General features: G+C 35.4%; 1 protein-coding gene across 1 annotated transcript in view; it reads right to left on the bottom strand.

Annotated features, from left to right (window-relative positions):
* The window catches only part of LOC120343167 (titin-like), a 123,188-nt gene extending 107,047 nt beyond the window's left edge, over positions 1–16,141 (bottom strand). The window contains exon 1 of the mRNA XM_078110345.1: positions 15,929–16,141. Within this exon, the coding sequence (XP_077966471.1) occupies positions 15,929–16,004 (76 nt within the window). The 5' untranslated portion in view covers positions 16,005–16,141. The remainder of the gene's footprint in view (positions 1–15,928) is intronic.
* Between the last annotated feature and the right edge of the window lie 2,459 nt (positions 16,142–18,600).

Genomic DNA, 18,600 nt, shown 5'->3' with positions numbered 1-18,600 from the left:
GACCTAATTCATCCAAAATCAATAGGCTTCTGGTCCGAGATAATATGATGAATGCAATATTCGGAGCAGATTCAACTTCTCTTTCGTGAGATATCGCGTAACATACAAAAGTGTCTAATAGACAAACAGACAAATACCTATCAAATACCTACCGATCTTAAGATCGATAAGTAGTATTAAGGCGAGCCACGATCCGTCGTCCGGTTACTAGTTAAGGAGAAGTGTATATTGGTACTCCCGTAATATGTGAATATTGTGAACCAAGATGGCGGACACCGGAACGTAGTATGTGTACCAGGTTAGGGTTAGGCCATAATTTTATTCCAATTTTCTTTATTTTAGTTCTATTACGAGCTAGGGGACTAGACAAGTAACTCCCGTAGTATTTGTACCTGAAATTATGGCCTAACCCTAACCTGGTACACATATTACATTCCGGTGTCCGCCATCTGGGTTCGCATACTATAGGAGTAACGGCATATTTAGTCGAATATTCGTTGATTGCTCCATATACATGGTGTATGGTAGTAGAGAAAGTCGTAACCGACCAGCGCTTACGTGATCTTCTCTATCACGGACTCAGCAACCTCTTGCCCCGTTGATCCGAACTTATTACTCAAGAGGCTTTTGCTTGTGTGTTTTAATAGTTTATTCCAACGGATGGAGCCTAACTCTGAATATCAAAAATTACACTTCACCTCCGGTAATATTGATCTCAAAGCTCAAGTTCGAAATTGTAAATATAGACCTAATTAAAAACCACAGTTGGAGGTATGACAACCCCCTACTAGCACGACAGTAGATTTACAGATCAAGTTCGCGATAGCGCTATGTTGTACTCGATTAACAATTGAATTTTTGACAAAATTTGATAACATCTACATGAATGTAACATCCTTGTTTGTTGCGGCATAAACACCTCTGTGACGTCCGCATTTTTTTTAAATCGGATTAGTATGACGCAACAATTGCTTTAATTGTTCGAGGAAATACATGTTGTTTGTGCCCTTTAGCCCCGAATTGAGTTCACATACCAAAATAGCTGGAGCTAAGCTGGAACAAAGTATTTTGGCATTTTCTAGAATTGTTCTTGCGCTGGACTTGAACTTAATAAAATTGGTAGGCCCATATTGGTTAACGCAGCGGTTCCCAAAAGGGAATTTTGACTTTTTGCCCTCATTCGCTAGACATACATGTTTATAAACTTTAAAAGGGGTAAAGTACACATTAACAATCACAAAATTGAGGTGAGAAAGCAGGCAGGTGTTTTATCGCACTGGAATGAATAGCCTAGCACATTTCGATTCACACAACCTTGTTACGGCATAATTTAATTGTTTAATTGCAAAAGTATTGCATTCAAACAATCTTGTTATATTATTACAGTTGCAAAATCAGGATTCGAGCGCTTGCGTCAACTTAATGCGTGGTGATTCCGATGTTACCGCCAAATGCGTACTTTGATTCGATAGATATCCAAGCGTTATGTCATGTATTATACCGTGCAAATCATGCGTATGCAAAAATCGTTATTTGCACGCAAGCTCTCCAAATGTTTCGAAAACATTTCATTTCTGACGCAAATCATTAGCATTTTTTAATTACCTATTAAATTAATAATAATTCGATTTATCGAAATTCATTACAAACCGAGAAAAGGTCACTTCACTTCATTCGAGAACACTGTCAGAAAACTGGTAATATTAAACGAAAACAAATATCTTGATACCAATGCCTCACCAGTGGAGGTTTTTTTAGTAAACAAGCTAGCTAGTGCGACACATATTTTACGTCAGTGTTATGCATATTTGATGACCATATTACATCTCGGAATGTTCCACAACAATATGTTTTATCTCAAACCCGTTTCGCCATTACTAAGATTTATTACATGAATCATATTCCGAAAAAAGCTGGTTTTCTGGAGACCGCTCAATTAGTGGTCTGAGCCTATACAGATAAGTACCCTTGTCATTATCAAACGAACTTTAGTCATATGTTGGGAGAAAATGATGAATTGGGCGAGTCATTATTACGGCCATTGTATATTGGAAGGCATCACATAGATTGAGAGCGGCATAGTACTTTTAATTTTGTATAATTTCCTCTAATTTTTTAACTCATATTTTGCCGATTTGTTACATGTGGATTTTTAAGTACCGGAGATAGTACATTCATATATTTGGGCATTGCTCTTTTGCCCAAGCCAAGCTTACAAGCTAGAAACCAAGTTAACTACGATTGGTAAAGCGTGCCACCTTGGTGTAAACCGTGTTCAAATACAGGTGTATTGCATTTTGGGTACTCCCGTAGCATATGTACCAGGTTGGGGTTAGGCCATAATTTTATTCCGATTTTCCTTAAGTATTTCGGTTGAAATGAGAATATTTTGATTCATTTACGAGTTTGCGGACTGACTGTGTCAGCCCATAGGATTCAGTCCCTTTATACAACTTGATGTAAAGTAGACGAACAAAATTAGTTACCTCCATATTGGTACATACACTTCTGGACAGCTGTATTTCGTTATATAAAAAAGGTAATGAGCTTCTATAGTTCGGGAAAACGGAAATCCTCCCGATTCGTCATTGGCTAATCAATTTATTACAATCGGGGTAAGATGGTGAATATGAAACCGAGATTTTAACCCGCGATGACATCATAGTTGATGACGTTTCAACCACTTATTATCGATTGGATATTAGAACCTTGACTATCGGTGCTCGGGCTTTCTTAAGTGAAACGCGTGTTCGCTTTTTCTCGTAATTTGCTGGACTTTTACGGGTTCAGAATCACAAACTCGTCTTGACCTGAAATATTCTAGTTTCAATTCCGGACCGAAATTAGTTTTTCGTAGTTTGTGCGTATTTTCAATTTCTTGTTTTCAATCCCGTTTTTAGCCTGCGAAACATTATAACAGTCACGTCGACTTCTGTGTCGATTCAGGTCAGGGAAATCCCATATAGAGAGGGCATGGTATCATAGTTGTACCTTTTATACTAGTTTACTTTCCATTTTGAGTTGAAAGAAAAAATCTTGTTTCGAATGTATATCATGCAGGAATGAACCCAAACACGTATTTTGCAATAACATTTGTAACTCTTGTAATTTCTTTGTACATGGTCTTTCCATTTTTAGCTCGGTACTGTTGCTCTGGCCCGACTCAGAACAAGGGAATACCATCAGAGAAGAAATATAGTTCGATAAGATTTTTGTTTTCATAGCTGTAACTCTTATATATTATCTTTCAATGGGTTTCTACTAGACTAACTACCTATCCCTCTTTTGAACCATTTTTGTTAGTGTGCATCAAGATAGTTAAATTGCATAGTATGGTCGTGTTTATTCGTGCTGCATCATACGCACACGGATCCAACGGCATTTGTAACTCTTAGAATTTCTTTATTAGGGGCCTTTCCATGCTTTGTGTCGGTGAATACGTATGCGTAAAATGAATGCAAGAATGCTGTAGCAAGAGTAAAAACGAGAATATCAGTCAGAGACCGAGGACTTATCGACCAAAAGTTAGGGGATCCCCCCAAACAGCGCTCTTACTCCATAGTGACACCTTGTGTCCCATCACTAATTAATTAATAACTCGCTAATTATACGACATGATTTGCCCAAAATCAATAGGCTTCTAGTCCGAGATATGATAAATGCACATGAAAAATCTGGAGCAGATTCAATCTCGTTTTCGTGAGATATCGCGTGCATCTAACAGACATACCGACAGACAGACAAATACCTATCAACATACTTACCGATTGAAATCGATAAGTAATAACTATCCTAAGTGATTCAATAGTCTTGCTGCACACTAACATAAATATAATTCTGTAACGTTTTTTCTGACCAAGGTCAGACTTCTCCAGACAATTATTATTCAACTACCCTATAGTAGCGCCCACTTTGAGGTTTGTAACCTTGATTAAAACGATCAAAACTTAAAAAAAAAATATTTCACATTTTAAAATGTGATGCTAAATTAAACCTAAATTTATGTTGCAATTGTGGTCGCAACTTTTGTAAAGGTGCTTTCCACTTTCATATTTTCATTTTAGTCGAGAGATCGGAACCTGTATTCGGTCACATGAGTACAAAGTATTTTGTTCTGATTTCATCATGTGATGCAAGAATAAACCTATGTGCACATACTATCCAATTAAAGAGTCCTGCTGCACACTAACACGTAAACGTAAACTGCTCGTCTGAGAAAGTCTGACTTTGGTCAGATAAAGCGTTACAGAAATACATTTGTGTCAGTGTGCAGTAGAACTCTTTTTTTAATAGAATAGTCATGTTTATTCCTACTAAAGCATCCTTGCAGTATACGCATACGGATCCACTGGCATAGGGATAGGGAGTTGTCTCGCGCAACCCAACTCAAAGTTGCTTGTTTATTCCACTTTTAATTGTAATTATGCTCTTATGAAAAAATAGAGCACAAATCTTGTTTAGCGTTCAAAAAATGTGGTGCACGATAGGCCTACTCACTTTGGGCAACTTTGTTCAGAAATACATCTACGGACAACCTTTGGCACAGCGGTTCGGAAGCTTGCTTTGAGCAAATGTGCGTAAAAATCGCGCGCACACTCTCGCGTAGGGCACGCGCCCGGAAATTATTCATTTATATCAAAGCCAGACATAAAAAGTGGAACATCACAGATAATTTGATAATGCTTTTGAACTTTCCAACAGAACTGCAACCGCGAAACCAAAATATTAAATCCCTACTCTGAACTTTGTCCGACAATTATAATAATTCATAAATTACACATCGTTAAACTGGTGGCTCATATATTATGGTTTGCGATCATATATAATTAGAGTTATGACTGTGAAAGAGATTATTTGTAAAAAAAAAAAGCGTTAAAACCTACCATGGGTATTATAACATGCAATAATATTGCCTGTACAAGTAAAGTCAAGTTTAATTTAATCAACCCGACCGTACACGGAATGAGGTGTGGTTTAGAGCAAGGGTTCTCAAGCTTTTGGAGTTATGGGGCCCGCGAAGAGGCTGACTAATATTTACGAGGCCCCGCAATAAATTTATAAAAAGTATTTATTGGAACTTGTAGATGATGTAATATTTGAAATCTGTATTTGTTGCCACTCTATTGTCATATTTCATTAATACCATTATTGTTTCTTTGGACAGTTACAAAAATAGCCAAGTTAGTATTTTAATAAGTAAACGAATAGCTCGCGGAGCCCCCAGGTTTCTTTCACAGAGGGGAACCTACGCTTTAGATTTAGGATAATGTTCCCTTTCAATGTGTCATTTTTGCGCGTGTAAATAAGCATAGTAAACATTTTCCTGTTCCTTTGAACATTTTATACATAAATTTATGAGCCTTTTCACTCTTCTAAGTAGAGGACCGAACTCTTCACATATCGGCACTGCTTAACCGATTTATAACATCCTGAAAGAGGCGGTCGCATGGAATTTGAATCGAAGATTTTACCCTACGCTGCTATCACAGTTATGTCGAATGCTTCAACGCTGACATGGACAAACTACGGCCCGTTGGGCAACCCAATTTGGCCCGCCTGATGTTGCCACAGCCAAACTAAAACCAAACTTAAATTTTTTAGCTGAAAATTGCAATTAAATTTAGTTTTGGCACGAGGCTTATTGTTTTCTACTTTTGCTTTTGTAACACTGCAAATGAATTTTCAAAAAATTAACTTTTCACGTCACACTCACACGGTCCGCCAGTCTAGGTGGGCAGAACCTTTGGCTCCTGGTCCAACAACTCGCCCACCCTTGCTTTAACGGCTATGTCATCGCTCAGTTCCTTTTTTACAACATGCTTGCCAAACCTCATGGCGGTCGAACCATTGGGTCATCCGACATGTAAATATTTTGGTCTGATTACTTTACCACACACTTATAATCGTTGTGTCATTACTTGCTGTTACTAAGTAATTACTATTTGTTTACTTATCACAACCAATCTTGACGTATATTTTACCGACAGTCGTATAATCTAGGGCTGGAAATGGTTAACCGATTTTAGATGCTGCTTAACGTCGAACGTCACGCTGCGGTTAACTGTTTAACCGGTCAATTGTACCCGGGTAACGGTTAAAGTGGTTTCAATGAAATTCACAGCCCTAATAATTAAATATATACTTGAATACGTGTTCAAAAGAGAAAGTAGAATTTGAATTATATATTTCGGGTTGATACCAGACCAAGTCCTACTATTTTATACATACATTAATTGGTTTTCTAATTGGTTGTTTCGACGCTAATGAGCGCAATTTACTTCCATGAAAGGGCAAGGGTTATTAAATAATTATTTAATATGTTATAACAATAGCCTTTAAATGCCAATTGTTTCGTCATAACTACAATTGTCTACGATATAATCATTTCTCTTTTCTCGGCGAAAGTGGAAGCCTTCCTACATCGATAACCTTTTCCGTGTTTGAAAAGGTCAAGTGTTATACAAATAAATGTGTAATTATACGCCTGTATGGCAATTAATCTTGCTAAGCTAAGAATTAGCGTTACCGTGGACTACGTTTTATCAATCTGGAAAGCGTAATTTTTCCCGTTATTATGTTACAATTAACGCTGAAAAGAATTTAAGACTAGGCCTTGTTTATATTTGATTTGAAATTTGATTTTGAGATTATTCCAGCTTATGTATTTTTATGTATTTACGATTTCTCTCAGAACAAGCCTCAGAGCTTGTATTCTGATATAACCTTTCCGATTTGGCGATGAAAGCACAACCATCAAGGCCATGCCCCATTTTCAGAGAATTTTCTGATATTTAGGTCGCATAAGCTTAATCTGAAAACGAGTTTTCTTAAAGCGAATGATCTGATTCAACTTTTTATGATATATTTCCTTATAGTGGATCAAAACATATTGATTATTCCTATTTCCGTCTCTAAAGGTCAAGGGGTCACCAAAATAATGTGTGATTATACGCTTGAACGGTAATTATCTTTATAAACTATGAAACAGTGGCATTGTGCACGAAATTTAATAAATCTGGGAAATGTAATTTTTTCGCTATTTAATTCCAAGTAATGACGTGACCATGATTTCATTAGGTTTGTCGGCGCTCCAGAAGTGTGTGTACAATATAAATGTAATTTATTTTGTTCGCTTACTTCACATCAAGTTGTGTAAAGGGACTGAAGCCTATGGGCAGGGGGTATATATTCACTTGGCTAACACAGACAGTCCCCTGACTTTTAATAACATTAAGATAAATAAAATCGGAATAAAGTTATGCCCTAACTCTAACCTGGTACTGGAGTACCGGTTTGTCATTTGAATTTAGATTATTTTAACATTTGTAATAAAATAGCATTTGCAAAATTGTTATTGAAACTTTCCGGAATTTATGTTTTAAACTCAGTATGAAACCAATTATTTTAAAAGAAATAAATATTTTGAAGTGATTACACCCTTTTATGATATATTTTCACGCCATGGACAAACAAGTTTCGCAGTGTTGTTTGGTGAAACGTTCCATAACATACGTGGCACTCACTCGATCACAGTTACACAATTAGATAGTCTTATCATCTATCTAAGTATTGCCCATCCAATTTATCTCACCACGGTTCAGTTGGTGTGGGCGGGGAGGGATGTGCAACGAAACGATTGTCTATAGAAGCGATCGGAAACCCGCAACATCGGAGCTTCGGCTACTGTGAACCAAAGACGTTACAACAGTTTTTTTTTTAGCTAGAGCAGCTTAATTTTTCTATCGGTTTGCACACACACATCGGTTTGATGGGGGGACAAGTTCAAGAGTCTTTAGAAGTTGCCGCGGGTCATGAAAGTTTGGTAACCACTGGATAAGTCTGACACGCTGAATACCAGACTGGTATACAGTTACTTAATACTCATAAGGAAGCGATACAGGATATTATCGATTATATCAGTGTAATATGAGAAACTGCAGTTTAATAAAGGAATCCTATAAGGCGCGTGCCAAGCATGTCATAAAATTTGGTACTCCGGTGGTGTGTGTACCAGGTTAGGGCGTATTTTTATTCCGATTTCCCTTATTTCAGTTCTATTATGAGTTTGGGGACTGTATGTGTTAGCCAAGTGAATATACTCCCCGCCCATAGGTTTCAGTCCCTTTACACAACTTGATGTAAAGCAAGCGAACAAAATTAGTTACCTTCATATTGGTACAAACACTTCTGGAGCGCCGACAATTCAACGTTCAAAATAAAATTTTGTTTATGGGTGTAACAACTTATCTCAGATCCAATCATGTATGTCTTCACGACTCACGAGTGTTTTCACTCCGAACTCGGCTCTGGACCAGTCATGTCTAACTCAAATGGCGCCTGGAGCCACAAATCATGTTCAGTTTATGTTCAAGTTTCGCAATGAAATTCAGGTTCTACGTGTGATAAATTACCATGTTGCTTTGCAATTTTCTGTCTATGTTCCCATTTTACGAGTATTTTTACTCTTAAGTAGGCTATAGACAAACAATAACTGCAACTTCATGAAGTACCATATTTTTGTAAGGACTGAAGTTTTCCCGGTTACGCAGTGCCTTTCTAATTATACATGTCACATCCAAAGTGAGAATAACAATACGATAACAATTAACAACCTAAGCCATTATACACACTGAGATATATCTGTTACATTACTTGATTACTGCAAGATCTGTGGTCATAGCGCAGTAATTTTTGTATCGAAATTGCAAACTTACAACGCTAATATCATTATCATTTATGTTATTTTAAAAATTTACAAAATATCAATTAAGAATTAACTAGATTCATTATGATTACCGAGTTGCAACAAACCCAACAAAGCAGTGGTATTTTTGCATTGAAATCGTGATGTTACAGAAAAACGAATCCATCAAGATAATTTAAAATTGAAACTAATTGGGCAAGGGATCGAATTGGCAAAGGCGTGCGATTAGCCAAGGCTGAACAAAAATTTTGTTCATTTGAATATTTCATTGACGATACCAGACAACACTTCAAATGCCTTGGAGCTATGTTCCATTCAATTATTGAGAATAATTAAACCATTAAAACGTGACTGAATGTTGTGGGATAAACAAAATGCACTTTGTAATGCGTTGAACCTGAATACAGTGCAAGTTTAGCATTTTGAATCCAGACCCCATGCCTACTACCTTACCCTCCTGGGTGTATTAACCTGTATTTACTGGGTGACCCAAAGAACGCAACTCATAAATTTTTAATAACTAATCACTCACGAGTCACACACACTCCTCTGATTTTGTTGCAATCGCAGTTTTGGGTTCACCAATTGTTTGGGGAGTTTAATTCACGCTGTACAATTGCCAGATCACTGTCAGATATGTATTTCAAGTCAAAGCGGTTAAGAAAACTGATCACTGTTGATTGATAAAACACTGCTTAAGCATAAAATTTTTTGTACGAATTTGAAATGAAATGATTGTATAATTTGAAATGAAATGATTGAATCGTAGTAAACTTATAAATTAAGTTGTTATATGCTTAGTTGTCACATTTTCGTCCCACTTGCGCACCTGCGGTGTTAAACGTCACCAATTCAAAGGAAGACGAATTCGTTTCTTCTTATTGTTACGACATAGTTGTAGGTTGTAAATTTTAACAATAATGCTAGGTTTACAATTATGACGACTATACGAAACTTTACCAGAATTTTGAAACGAACAATCAGACGAAACGAACTGGCAAACGGTCGCATGTAAAGTACGCTCGCGACAGTTTCATCTCGCCAAAATAGGTCGTAACAATTTTTGATGTTTGTTTTCGATGTTAGCGCTGGAAACGCAAGTAAAGCGTAATCATGCAAACAAATCCATTTCTTTATTGAATTTGACAAATCTCGTTAATTTTCATTGAACCCCCTCTATTTGCCGTAAAATATTATTAATTATAAAGCTCTTTCACAAAAAATTACCATTTTCCTTATATTTGACCCAAGACTAAATTTAGTCAATTTTCATTTGAAAACTCTATTTATTTTATTATAAAATATGACTAGTCAGAATTGCCGTCAAAAAAGCACTCTTTCGCATTGACCAAATTACATACCAAACATCTGCAAATTTGATACAACTTCGTAACAACGTTTGTTGCGTGATGATTTGCAACTAATTATAGACAAACTGAAACCGCCAGCCAAAATGCGTCATGAATGAATTTCTTATATCTTTTAATTAATTTACAAATGTATAACAATAGCCCTCTGTTAGGTGATATTTATTGCGATATCTGTATGCAAATTTATTTTTTGTTATGTGAAATAAAAAAGAAATGCTAATACGGAATTTCTGTACTATTTTCGGCCGTCGGATTGGCTAGGTTATGCAAGTTTGTTATAGGATTGAACCAAGTATGTGTATTGCCTAAAAATTAAGTATTAGTGGTTGGAACATTTCGATTCTTTAAAATACAAAAATCAATGTTGAACACTGCGCGAATGCCTTGATTATACATGATTCCCAAAAGCGGCTTATGTCTAGGTTGTTATTCAAGTTTATTGTAATTGTGTATAATGAGAATTGTATATATTATAAACAAGATCGGAAGAAATTTGGCTCGTTTTCTTCAGAAATGCATTCGTTGCATAAAACAAAAATAGTTAGTTTAATAGTGGAGATGGGTTGGCCACAAAAACTGTTTATCGGTTTCCCGAATTATCTAATTTCGGAATATAGTTTTAGTTTATCCAAACTCTGAACACATAAGTTTATATGATTATTAATACTATAACGCCAATGCCAAGATGCCACAAAAACCGCGCGCCAAGCGAATTTCTACTTTTGTTCTAACCGTGCAATTAAAATTGGTTGCAAAATACGATTTGAGTTTGTAGTATAGCTAATACCGTGATTGAATGGTTTGGTTTACCGAACATCGCCGGTATATTTGTTGGATAAATGGTTAACCGTACATCACCAACGTTTGTAGAACAAAGTGTTGTTAATTTGTTTATTGAACATTACCACCATTTGAAGGGCATACTGTTGATAATTGGTTAAACGAACATCACTGCCATAACCGAACATCCCCGCACTATTTAAAAGACAGATAGTGGTTAATCAGTTAACCGAAAACCACTGCCATTTGAAGGGCGAATAGTGGTTGATGGATTAACTTACCACAGCTATTATAACTTCAACGGTTACATAAAACCCACAACCGTTATACAACCAACGTACTGTTGTGGGATACGATGACACTCCTTTTAGATAATCCACATTTCTGGTTTTAATACTATTTGTGCTTTAGTGCTTGGTTTTGATTGATAATACAAAAAAAGTATTGTGATTAATTCGTAAACAGTACGTCACAAACATTTGCAGAACAGAAAGCGGTGAATTGGTTAACCAACCATACCGTCACCGTGTTATATAATGGTTAATTGGTATACCGAACATTAGCTACCCCGTGATATATAGTGGTTAATTGGTATACCGAACATTAGCTACCCCGTGATGTATAGTGGTTATTCGATTAACCGAACATCCACGTGATATATAGCGGTTAATCGTGCAACTGAAGCTCGTTTCGAACAACTATTCCCCCTTTCCAAGGCATAACACAAAAATCCGCAACCGTTATACAACATACGTACTGTTGTGGAATTCAAAGTGATTCGAGATTCTTGCTGCACACTAAGACAAATAATTTTTAAAACTATGAACTATGAACTATAACTGTCTGAGAAAGTCTGACATTAGTCAGACGAAACGTTACAGAAATATATATGTGTTAGTGTGCAGCAAGACTCTTGAATCACATAGGGAAAGAATCTCATTTTTGTCATTTTCTGTCGCATACATTCGACAAGTTCGAGTTACAAGTCAAATCATAACTGCCAGGTAAAAAAAACTGAATTTGCTTCAAAACAAGAATTTTTTGGGAAAGAACTGAGGTGACTAGACGGCTTAAGTTCACGCAAAAAAAGAGCCAACTTTTGCAATATTTGGAAGCAATAAATTTACATACATAATTTGTATAGCAAAGATTAGAAAATACTGTTGATGTATTGTGAACCCTCGTCATCTTTTTTATTTTGCCACAAAGGCGGTTTCAACGGCTCACAAAAATAGCGGAGCTAATCCAATCGTGACACCAACGTTACAAAAATTTTCTCAATAAATCTTTGTAGACGAAGTCTATTTATAAAATTTGCGAGACGTAGAGAAATCATGTTCAATAATGGCATTGAAAAATAATTAAAATGAACGAACTCAGACTTGAATTGAATTAATAAACGTCATCCGTGCAACAGAAATGGATAAAAGTGGAATTTTTCAGACTATTATGAAATTTTAACATGCACAAAATTAATAAAACATCTTGCCTTCAAGGAAAAATGAACTGAGTTCACGCAAAGAATAAAATAAAAAAAATCGACAAGTTTGAGTTGTATGTCACCCTGACACACGGAGAACTCACAATATAGGTTTAACGGTACTTCTGTAGTGTATGTACCAGGTGAGGATTAGGCCATAATTTTATTCCGATTTTCCTTATTTCAGTACTATTACGAGTTCAGGGTCTGTCTGTGCTAACCAAGTAAATATCCCCCTGCTCATAGGTTTCAGTCATTTTACACAACTTGATGTAAAGTAGGCGAACAAAATTAATTACCTCCATATTGGTACACATACTTCTGGAGCGCCGGTTTAATCATGCGGCAGAGATGAGCGTTGAATGTGATTTACACGAGACTAGAAATTAATCAAATCACCACTATAATAAGGTAAACAAACTGAATTCGCTCCAAATCAGAAAATTTTTAGGAAAGAACTGACGTAACTAGATGATGGCCTGAGTTCACGCAAACTAGAGCAAACTTTTGCAATAATTGGAAGCAATAAATTTACATACATAATTTGCATAAGCGAAGATTAGAAAATACTGTTGTATTGTGAATCCTTGTTATTTTACTTTGCCTCAAAGGCTGCTATAATGTTTTCACGGCTCACAAAAATAGCGGAGCTAATCCAATCGTGACACTGATGTGACTAAAAATCGCTCGATATGTCTCTGTAGACGAAGTCTATTTATAAAATTTGCCACACAATGAGAAATCTTGTCCAATATTGGCGTCAAAAAATAATTAAAATGAACGAACTTGAACTTAATTAATGAACGTCATCCGTACGACAGAAATGGATTAAAGTGGAATTTTTGAAACTATTATGAAATTTTAACACGCACAAAATTAATAAAACATCTTGACTTCAACCAAAAATGGACTGAGTTCACGCAAAGAATAAAATATGATAATCTTGCGGTTTCTGACAATATAACTGAATTTTTTCGAAAATATTATGAGACGTTCGGCACGTATAAAAATGTTGAGGGTTGGATTGAAAGGCCAAACCCTCGTTAAAACTTCTAAAAAAATTGAGCTATTGTTTATCTCTGTTTCTAATGACTTCTTTAGCATGCAGCCGAATTTTATTACTTGTTGAAATATTGGTGCTCCTGAAGTATGCGTACCAAGATGGCGGACACCGGAACGTAGTATTTGTACCAGGTTAGGGTTAGGTCATAATTTTATTCCAATTTTCCTTATTTTAGTTCCATTGCGTTTTCGGTGACTAGCCAAGTGAAACCCGTAGTATTTGTATCTGAAATTATCGCCCAACCCTAACCTGGTACACATACTACGTTCCGGTGTCCGCCATCTTGGTACGCATACTTCAGGAGCACCAATATTTCAACAAGTAATAAAATTCGGCTGCATGCTAAAGAAGTCATTAGAAACAGAGATAAACAATAGCTCAATTTTTTTAGAAGTTTTAACGAGGGTTTGGCCTTTCAATCCAACCCTCAACATTTTTATACGTGCCGAACGTCTCATAATATTTTCGAAAAAATTCAGTTATATTGTCAGAAATCGCAAGGTTATCACATTTTATTCTTTGCGTGAACTCAGTTCATTTTTGGTTGAAGTCAAGATGTTTTATTAATTTTGTGCGTGTTAAAATTTCATAATAGTCTCAAAAATTCCACTTTAATCCATTTCTGTCGTACGGATGACGTTCATTAATTCAGTTCAAGTTCGTTCATTTTAATTATTTTTTGATGCCAATATTGGACAAGATTTCTCATTGTGTGGCAAATTTTATAAATAGACTTCGTCTACAGAGACATATCGAGCGATTTTTAGACTTGATTAGAACGAAGTCGGATACACATTATAGAAAAAAGTTCGCAAAAATTTGGTCATTGGAAATTTCGGGTTGAAAATTTTTAAATATTCCTTGAGCGTGCAGACTAATAATTTGTTTTGGAATTCATAAATCACGACATTTTAATCAGTAATAACTGTTTATTTAACGAAAGTTTCGATCGATATTTCTTGTTTATTAAAATGATACAATTTTTTATTACAATAAAGAAACATCACATATTGGAAACATTAATGATTTTAATAGGTAATTAAGTTGTTTCCTGTTTGGCACTCCTATTTCCTGATGAATTGAATATACATTTAAAATGTTTTTTCCTGACGTATCGTATGGTTTCAGTTTTATTTATGTAAAGTCTAATGCATCGTTTCTCAAACTCAGACTTTGCTCGGAACACCTATACGCTTTTCATCTCGCCTCACGAAACACCAGGTAAAATTGATAATACAAAAATTGTGTAATGGATTTGCTTTGTGCATCAACTTATCAGACATCTTTTGAGCCTTCCAATATCCAATTAAAACGTTCTAGCAGAAAGTTGATATTTGATTAGAGTAGATTGTTAAGTAGAGCAAATTGTTAAATATTATAAACTATATCGTATTTACAGTTTTCATTGTGTCAAGTCTAGTGGATTAAATATATCCATTTAAAACGTTCTAACACAAAGCGCACTATATGATATTTAATTAAAGTAGTAAAAATTGGTAAATGTTTGAAACTTTCAGGAATTATCGTATCAGTTTTTTTTATGTAAAGTCTAATGAATTGAACATCAAATTACAACGTTCTGTACACTGATGTACACCGATTGGCGTTTCAAGTAAAGAGAATTAATAAATGTTAGAAATTTTCTGGCAATATCGTACTTACAGATTTCTTTATGCCAAGTCTAATGGATTAAATATCCATATAAAACGTTTTAACACAAAGTACACTGGTTGATATTTAATTAAAGTTGAGAAAATTGTTAAATGTTTGAAACGTTTCCCATTTCGTATTTACCGTTTCCTTTAAGTTGATTGAATAGAACATCCATTGAAACATTCTAACACAAAGTATGCTAAATAGGACTTTAGTGATCTGATATATTGATTGATTAGAATATAACAGTATACTTCCACGTTTTGACAATATGGATAATTGAATTGTTTCCTGTATGTTGATCTTAATAACTTGTATTTGCGTTTTAACACATAATTTATATAACTGATTAATTTTGTTAAATATTCAATTGTTGCATTGCTAAATAGATATAAAGTCAATCTAAAAGATTTCAATACTTAATTCATTTAAATCCTATCCTATTCACCTACATCCTATATGTTCCTATCACAACATATGCCCAAAAAATTTAAGTAACTTATACCTCATTTCGGACAAATATTCTATTTTGTTCAATTCCTAAGGCCTAAATCCTTAGTAGCAGTATTTCCTCGTGCGTGACTCAATGCTTATTTCAATAAAAGAAATTAGTGTATTTACTCAGCTTATTTTCTGTATTTTAAATGGTACTGCCGAGGTATGTGAACCAAGATGGCGGCCACCGGAACGTAGTATGTGTACCCGGTTAGGGTTAGGCCATAATTCCAGGCACAGATACTACGAGAGTCACCCGGCTAGTCCTAGAACTGGTAATAGAACTAAAATAAGGAATATTGGAATCAAAATACCAAAATATCTTCCGGGATGAGAAACACTGGTTTAATTAACTATCCACACAATGAAAAACCATGACTTACCATCTGCTGCATTTCCGGAGTCTTGAAGAAGTAGTAATATCCCTATGACCGTTAGGGCCCGGTATAGTCTCCGCATATTTTCTTGAACTTTTTGAAAGTTGACGTAATTTCTTTGATGACGTCACTTGAGTGAAATTGATGTCTTTCGAAGGAACTTTTTGGAGTTAAATTATGATAGTAGAAAGAAAATGCTGTTATAGTTACTTATGTTACAAAGTCTGGAAATAAAATTGGAATTTTGAAGTAAGCAGAATACTAATAATTGGTGAAATTCCTTCGACCATGAACAAATTTGACCGGTTAACCGGTGAAAAAAGTATTATCGTTAACTGTCATTTAGATGTATATTTTACACAGTTAAAAATAGAAATGCAATGGCAATTAAAGAAACAGAGCCTTTTTAACTTTATGCAGAAAATTTATTAGAAGCTAATGGAACACTTGGACTGAGATATATACTTTCGTTACTGTCTAACTTGTTGGCCTAACCCTAACCTGGTACACACACTACGGGAGTAACAAAAATTCCCTCATTTTAGGAAATGCATGTGTGTTATTACTACTTATACTAAACTACACTAGCATTGTACGCATTACATAAATACAATAGTGTACATAACTTAAAAAACGCCAAATATAACGCTGATTGCACGTATATTCCCTGTGGTCGTCTAACGTCTAAAACAAGACCAGTTCGCCGACTATCGCAATATTCCAAGAACGGGTTCGCGCAAATCCAATGAACCACAGCACTATCCTTCTGTGAAACACAATCGCGGTCAACGACAAAGTTCTTCGAACGAAATATCGTCTTGGAATTTAACATGTCAAATGTCAGAAATACAATAATTTTAATCTGTTCCTCCACCATCAAGTCAATGCATCTGAAAACAAAATAACTGGTTAACTAATCTCCTACGCGACATGGACAGGCAACCGGACGACACGCCCACCTTGCTGAAAACAACTTCACTACACTATATCATTACACGCGTTACATAAGTCTAATACATACCTTTACAAACGCAAAATTTTATGCTGATTGCACGTATCTCATTTTCTGTGGTCGTCTAACGTCCAAGACAAGAATTCGCTGATTATCACGACACAATGCCAGTCAAAAACGATAAAGTCTTTTGAACGAAATATCGCCTCAAAATCTAACGCAACGCCGAGGCAAGTCACGTCAAAAGATACAAGAATTTTTACCGCGCGTTAACTTAATCTTAGCGCTAGGTTTTCCCACACTTTAAAAACGATGATGTAAATTTTACTGGCATTGCAAAAGGTGGCCATAAGTTGTTCTAATTCAATCTAGACTTTAAAATGGAAATTCACTAAATATAGCTAACTACTCGGAAACAAACGCATATAAAAATTTATCACAAACTCTTGTTTTGCTGTTAAGAACATTTTGCTGAAACAAAAGTCTCGATTTGTATAGAAATTCTCTCGATTTCGACAGATATTTTTAACAGCCCTAATTTCCGGTAGTAAAACTGTCTTTTCCGAAGGCTACAGGTGAAATATAATTGCAAGTGTGAGAATACGCACTATACTCCGAGTAACTGCCGTGAAAACGTATTTACAAGTAATTTATGTCGTTACGGCAATTCGTAATTATACTTTAAAAAATAAAGACAAATTACGTTAATTTATACGTTATTAACGCCTTTTTCTTTTTCTGAATAATCTAAGATGTTTTCATAGGACAAGTTCGGGCCTTGGATGAACTCTGCATATAATGCCGTGTTTTGATTGATGTGACAAAAATTTGAGATTGTGACATCCTGATTAATTTAAAATTACTTCAGAAGGTTTAAAAATGTTATGATTTTTTTCGATTGTTTTGTGGTGGCGGTCACGTGTGCGTCATGTACAAACTTGAAGACATTTGTTCGCGGTTATGTCGATCATAGTTGTTATGTGGGCGCTCCAGAAGTGTGTGTATCAATATGAAGCTAATTAATTATTTTTTGTTTTTTTTTATACTTGATTGCTATTAGTATGTATTGTTCCTATTTTCAGTGTGGTGAAAAATAAACTACTGATTACTTGACTCGAATAATTCTACCTAAAACTGCCATATCATGCCTTGATGAAGATTTTCAGAATTGCTCTCCTGATTTCGCCACATAAAAACGCAATGTCGTGTTAGATTGCGCTGTGGTCAACCATCTACTTAATGATACAAATTAACCAGCTTTGAAAACCCATAATTTGCAATTCGTAACCTCCAAACATCTGTTTGAGAAAGTTATAAATAGTATAATGATTTTCGTTGTGTATCGGCTTTCACGAATAGTCGGTAAACCGAAATTTCGGCAAAGGATGGTTTTTCGGTTAACCGAATCGTTAGCACAGCTTAAGAATATAGTTATATTGATGACTGAACATAATAAATATACATTATACGGCTTTAGATTCTACCCATCAGTCAAGGCAACCAAACTAGCGGTCAACCGAATTACCAACTTTTGTGAAGTCACTTTAGGTTCATGTAATTGGTTGAACAAACCGAACTTTAATCGCCAGTCCAAAAAATGGTTGATTAATCGAATAAATGATTTTTTAAAAATACACGGTTAACGGTTTACATGATCTAACCATGGGCCATAAAATATGATCAACCGAATAACACACTGTTAGGCTTCGGGAACCTGTAATTTACG

Source organism: Styela clava, chromosome 3 (assembly GCF_964204865.1).
Source record: "Styela clava chromosome 3, kaStyClav1.hap1.2, whole genome shotgun sequence".
In the NCBI taxonomy this organism is placed as follows: Eukaryota; Metazoa; Chordata; class Ascidiacea; order Stolidobranchia; family Styelidae; genus Styela; species Styela clava.
Note: the sequence above shows the minus strand (reverse complement) of the source record. Positions and strands in the feature narration are given on the sequence as shown.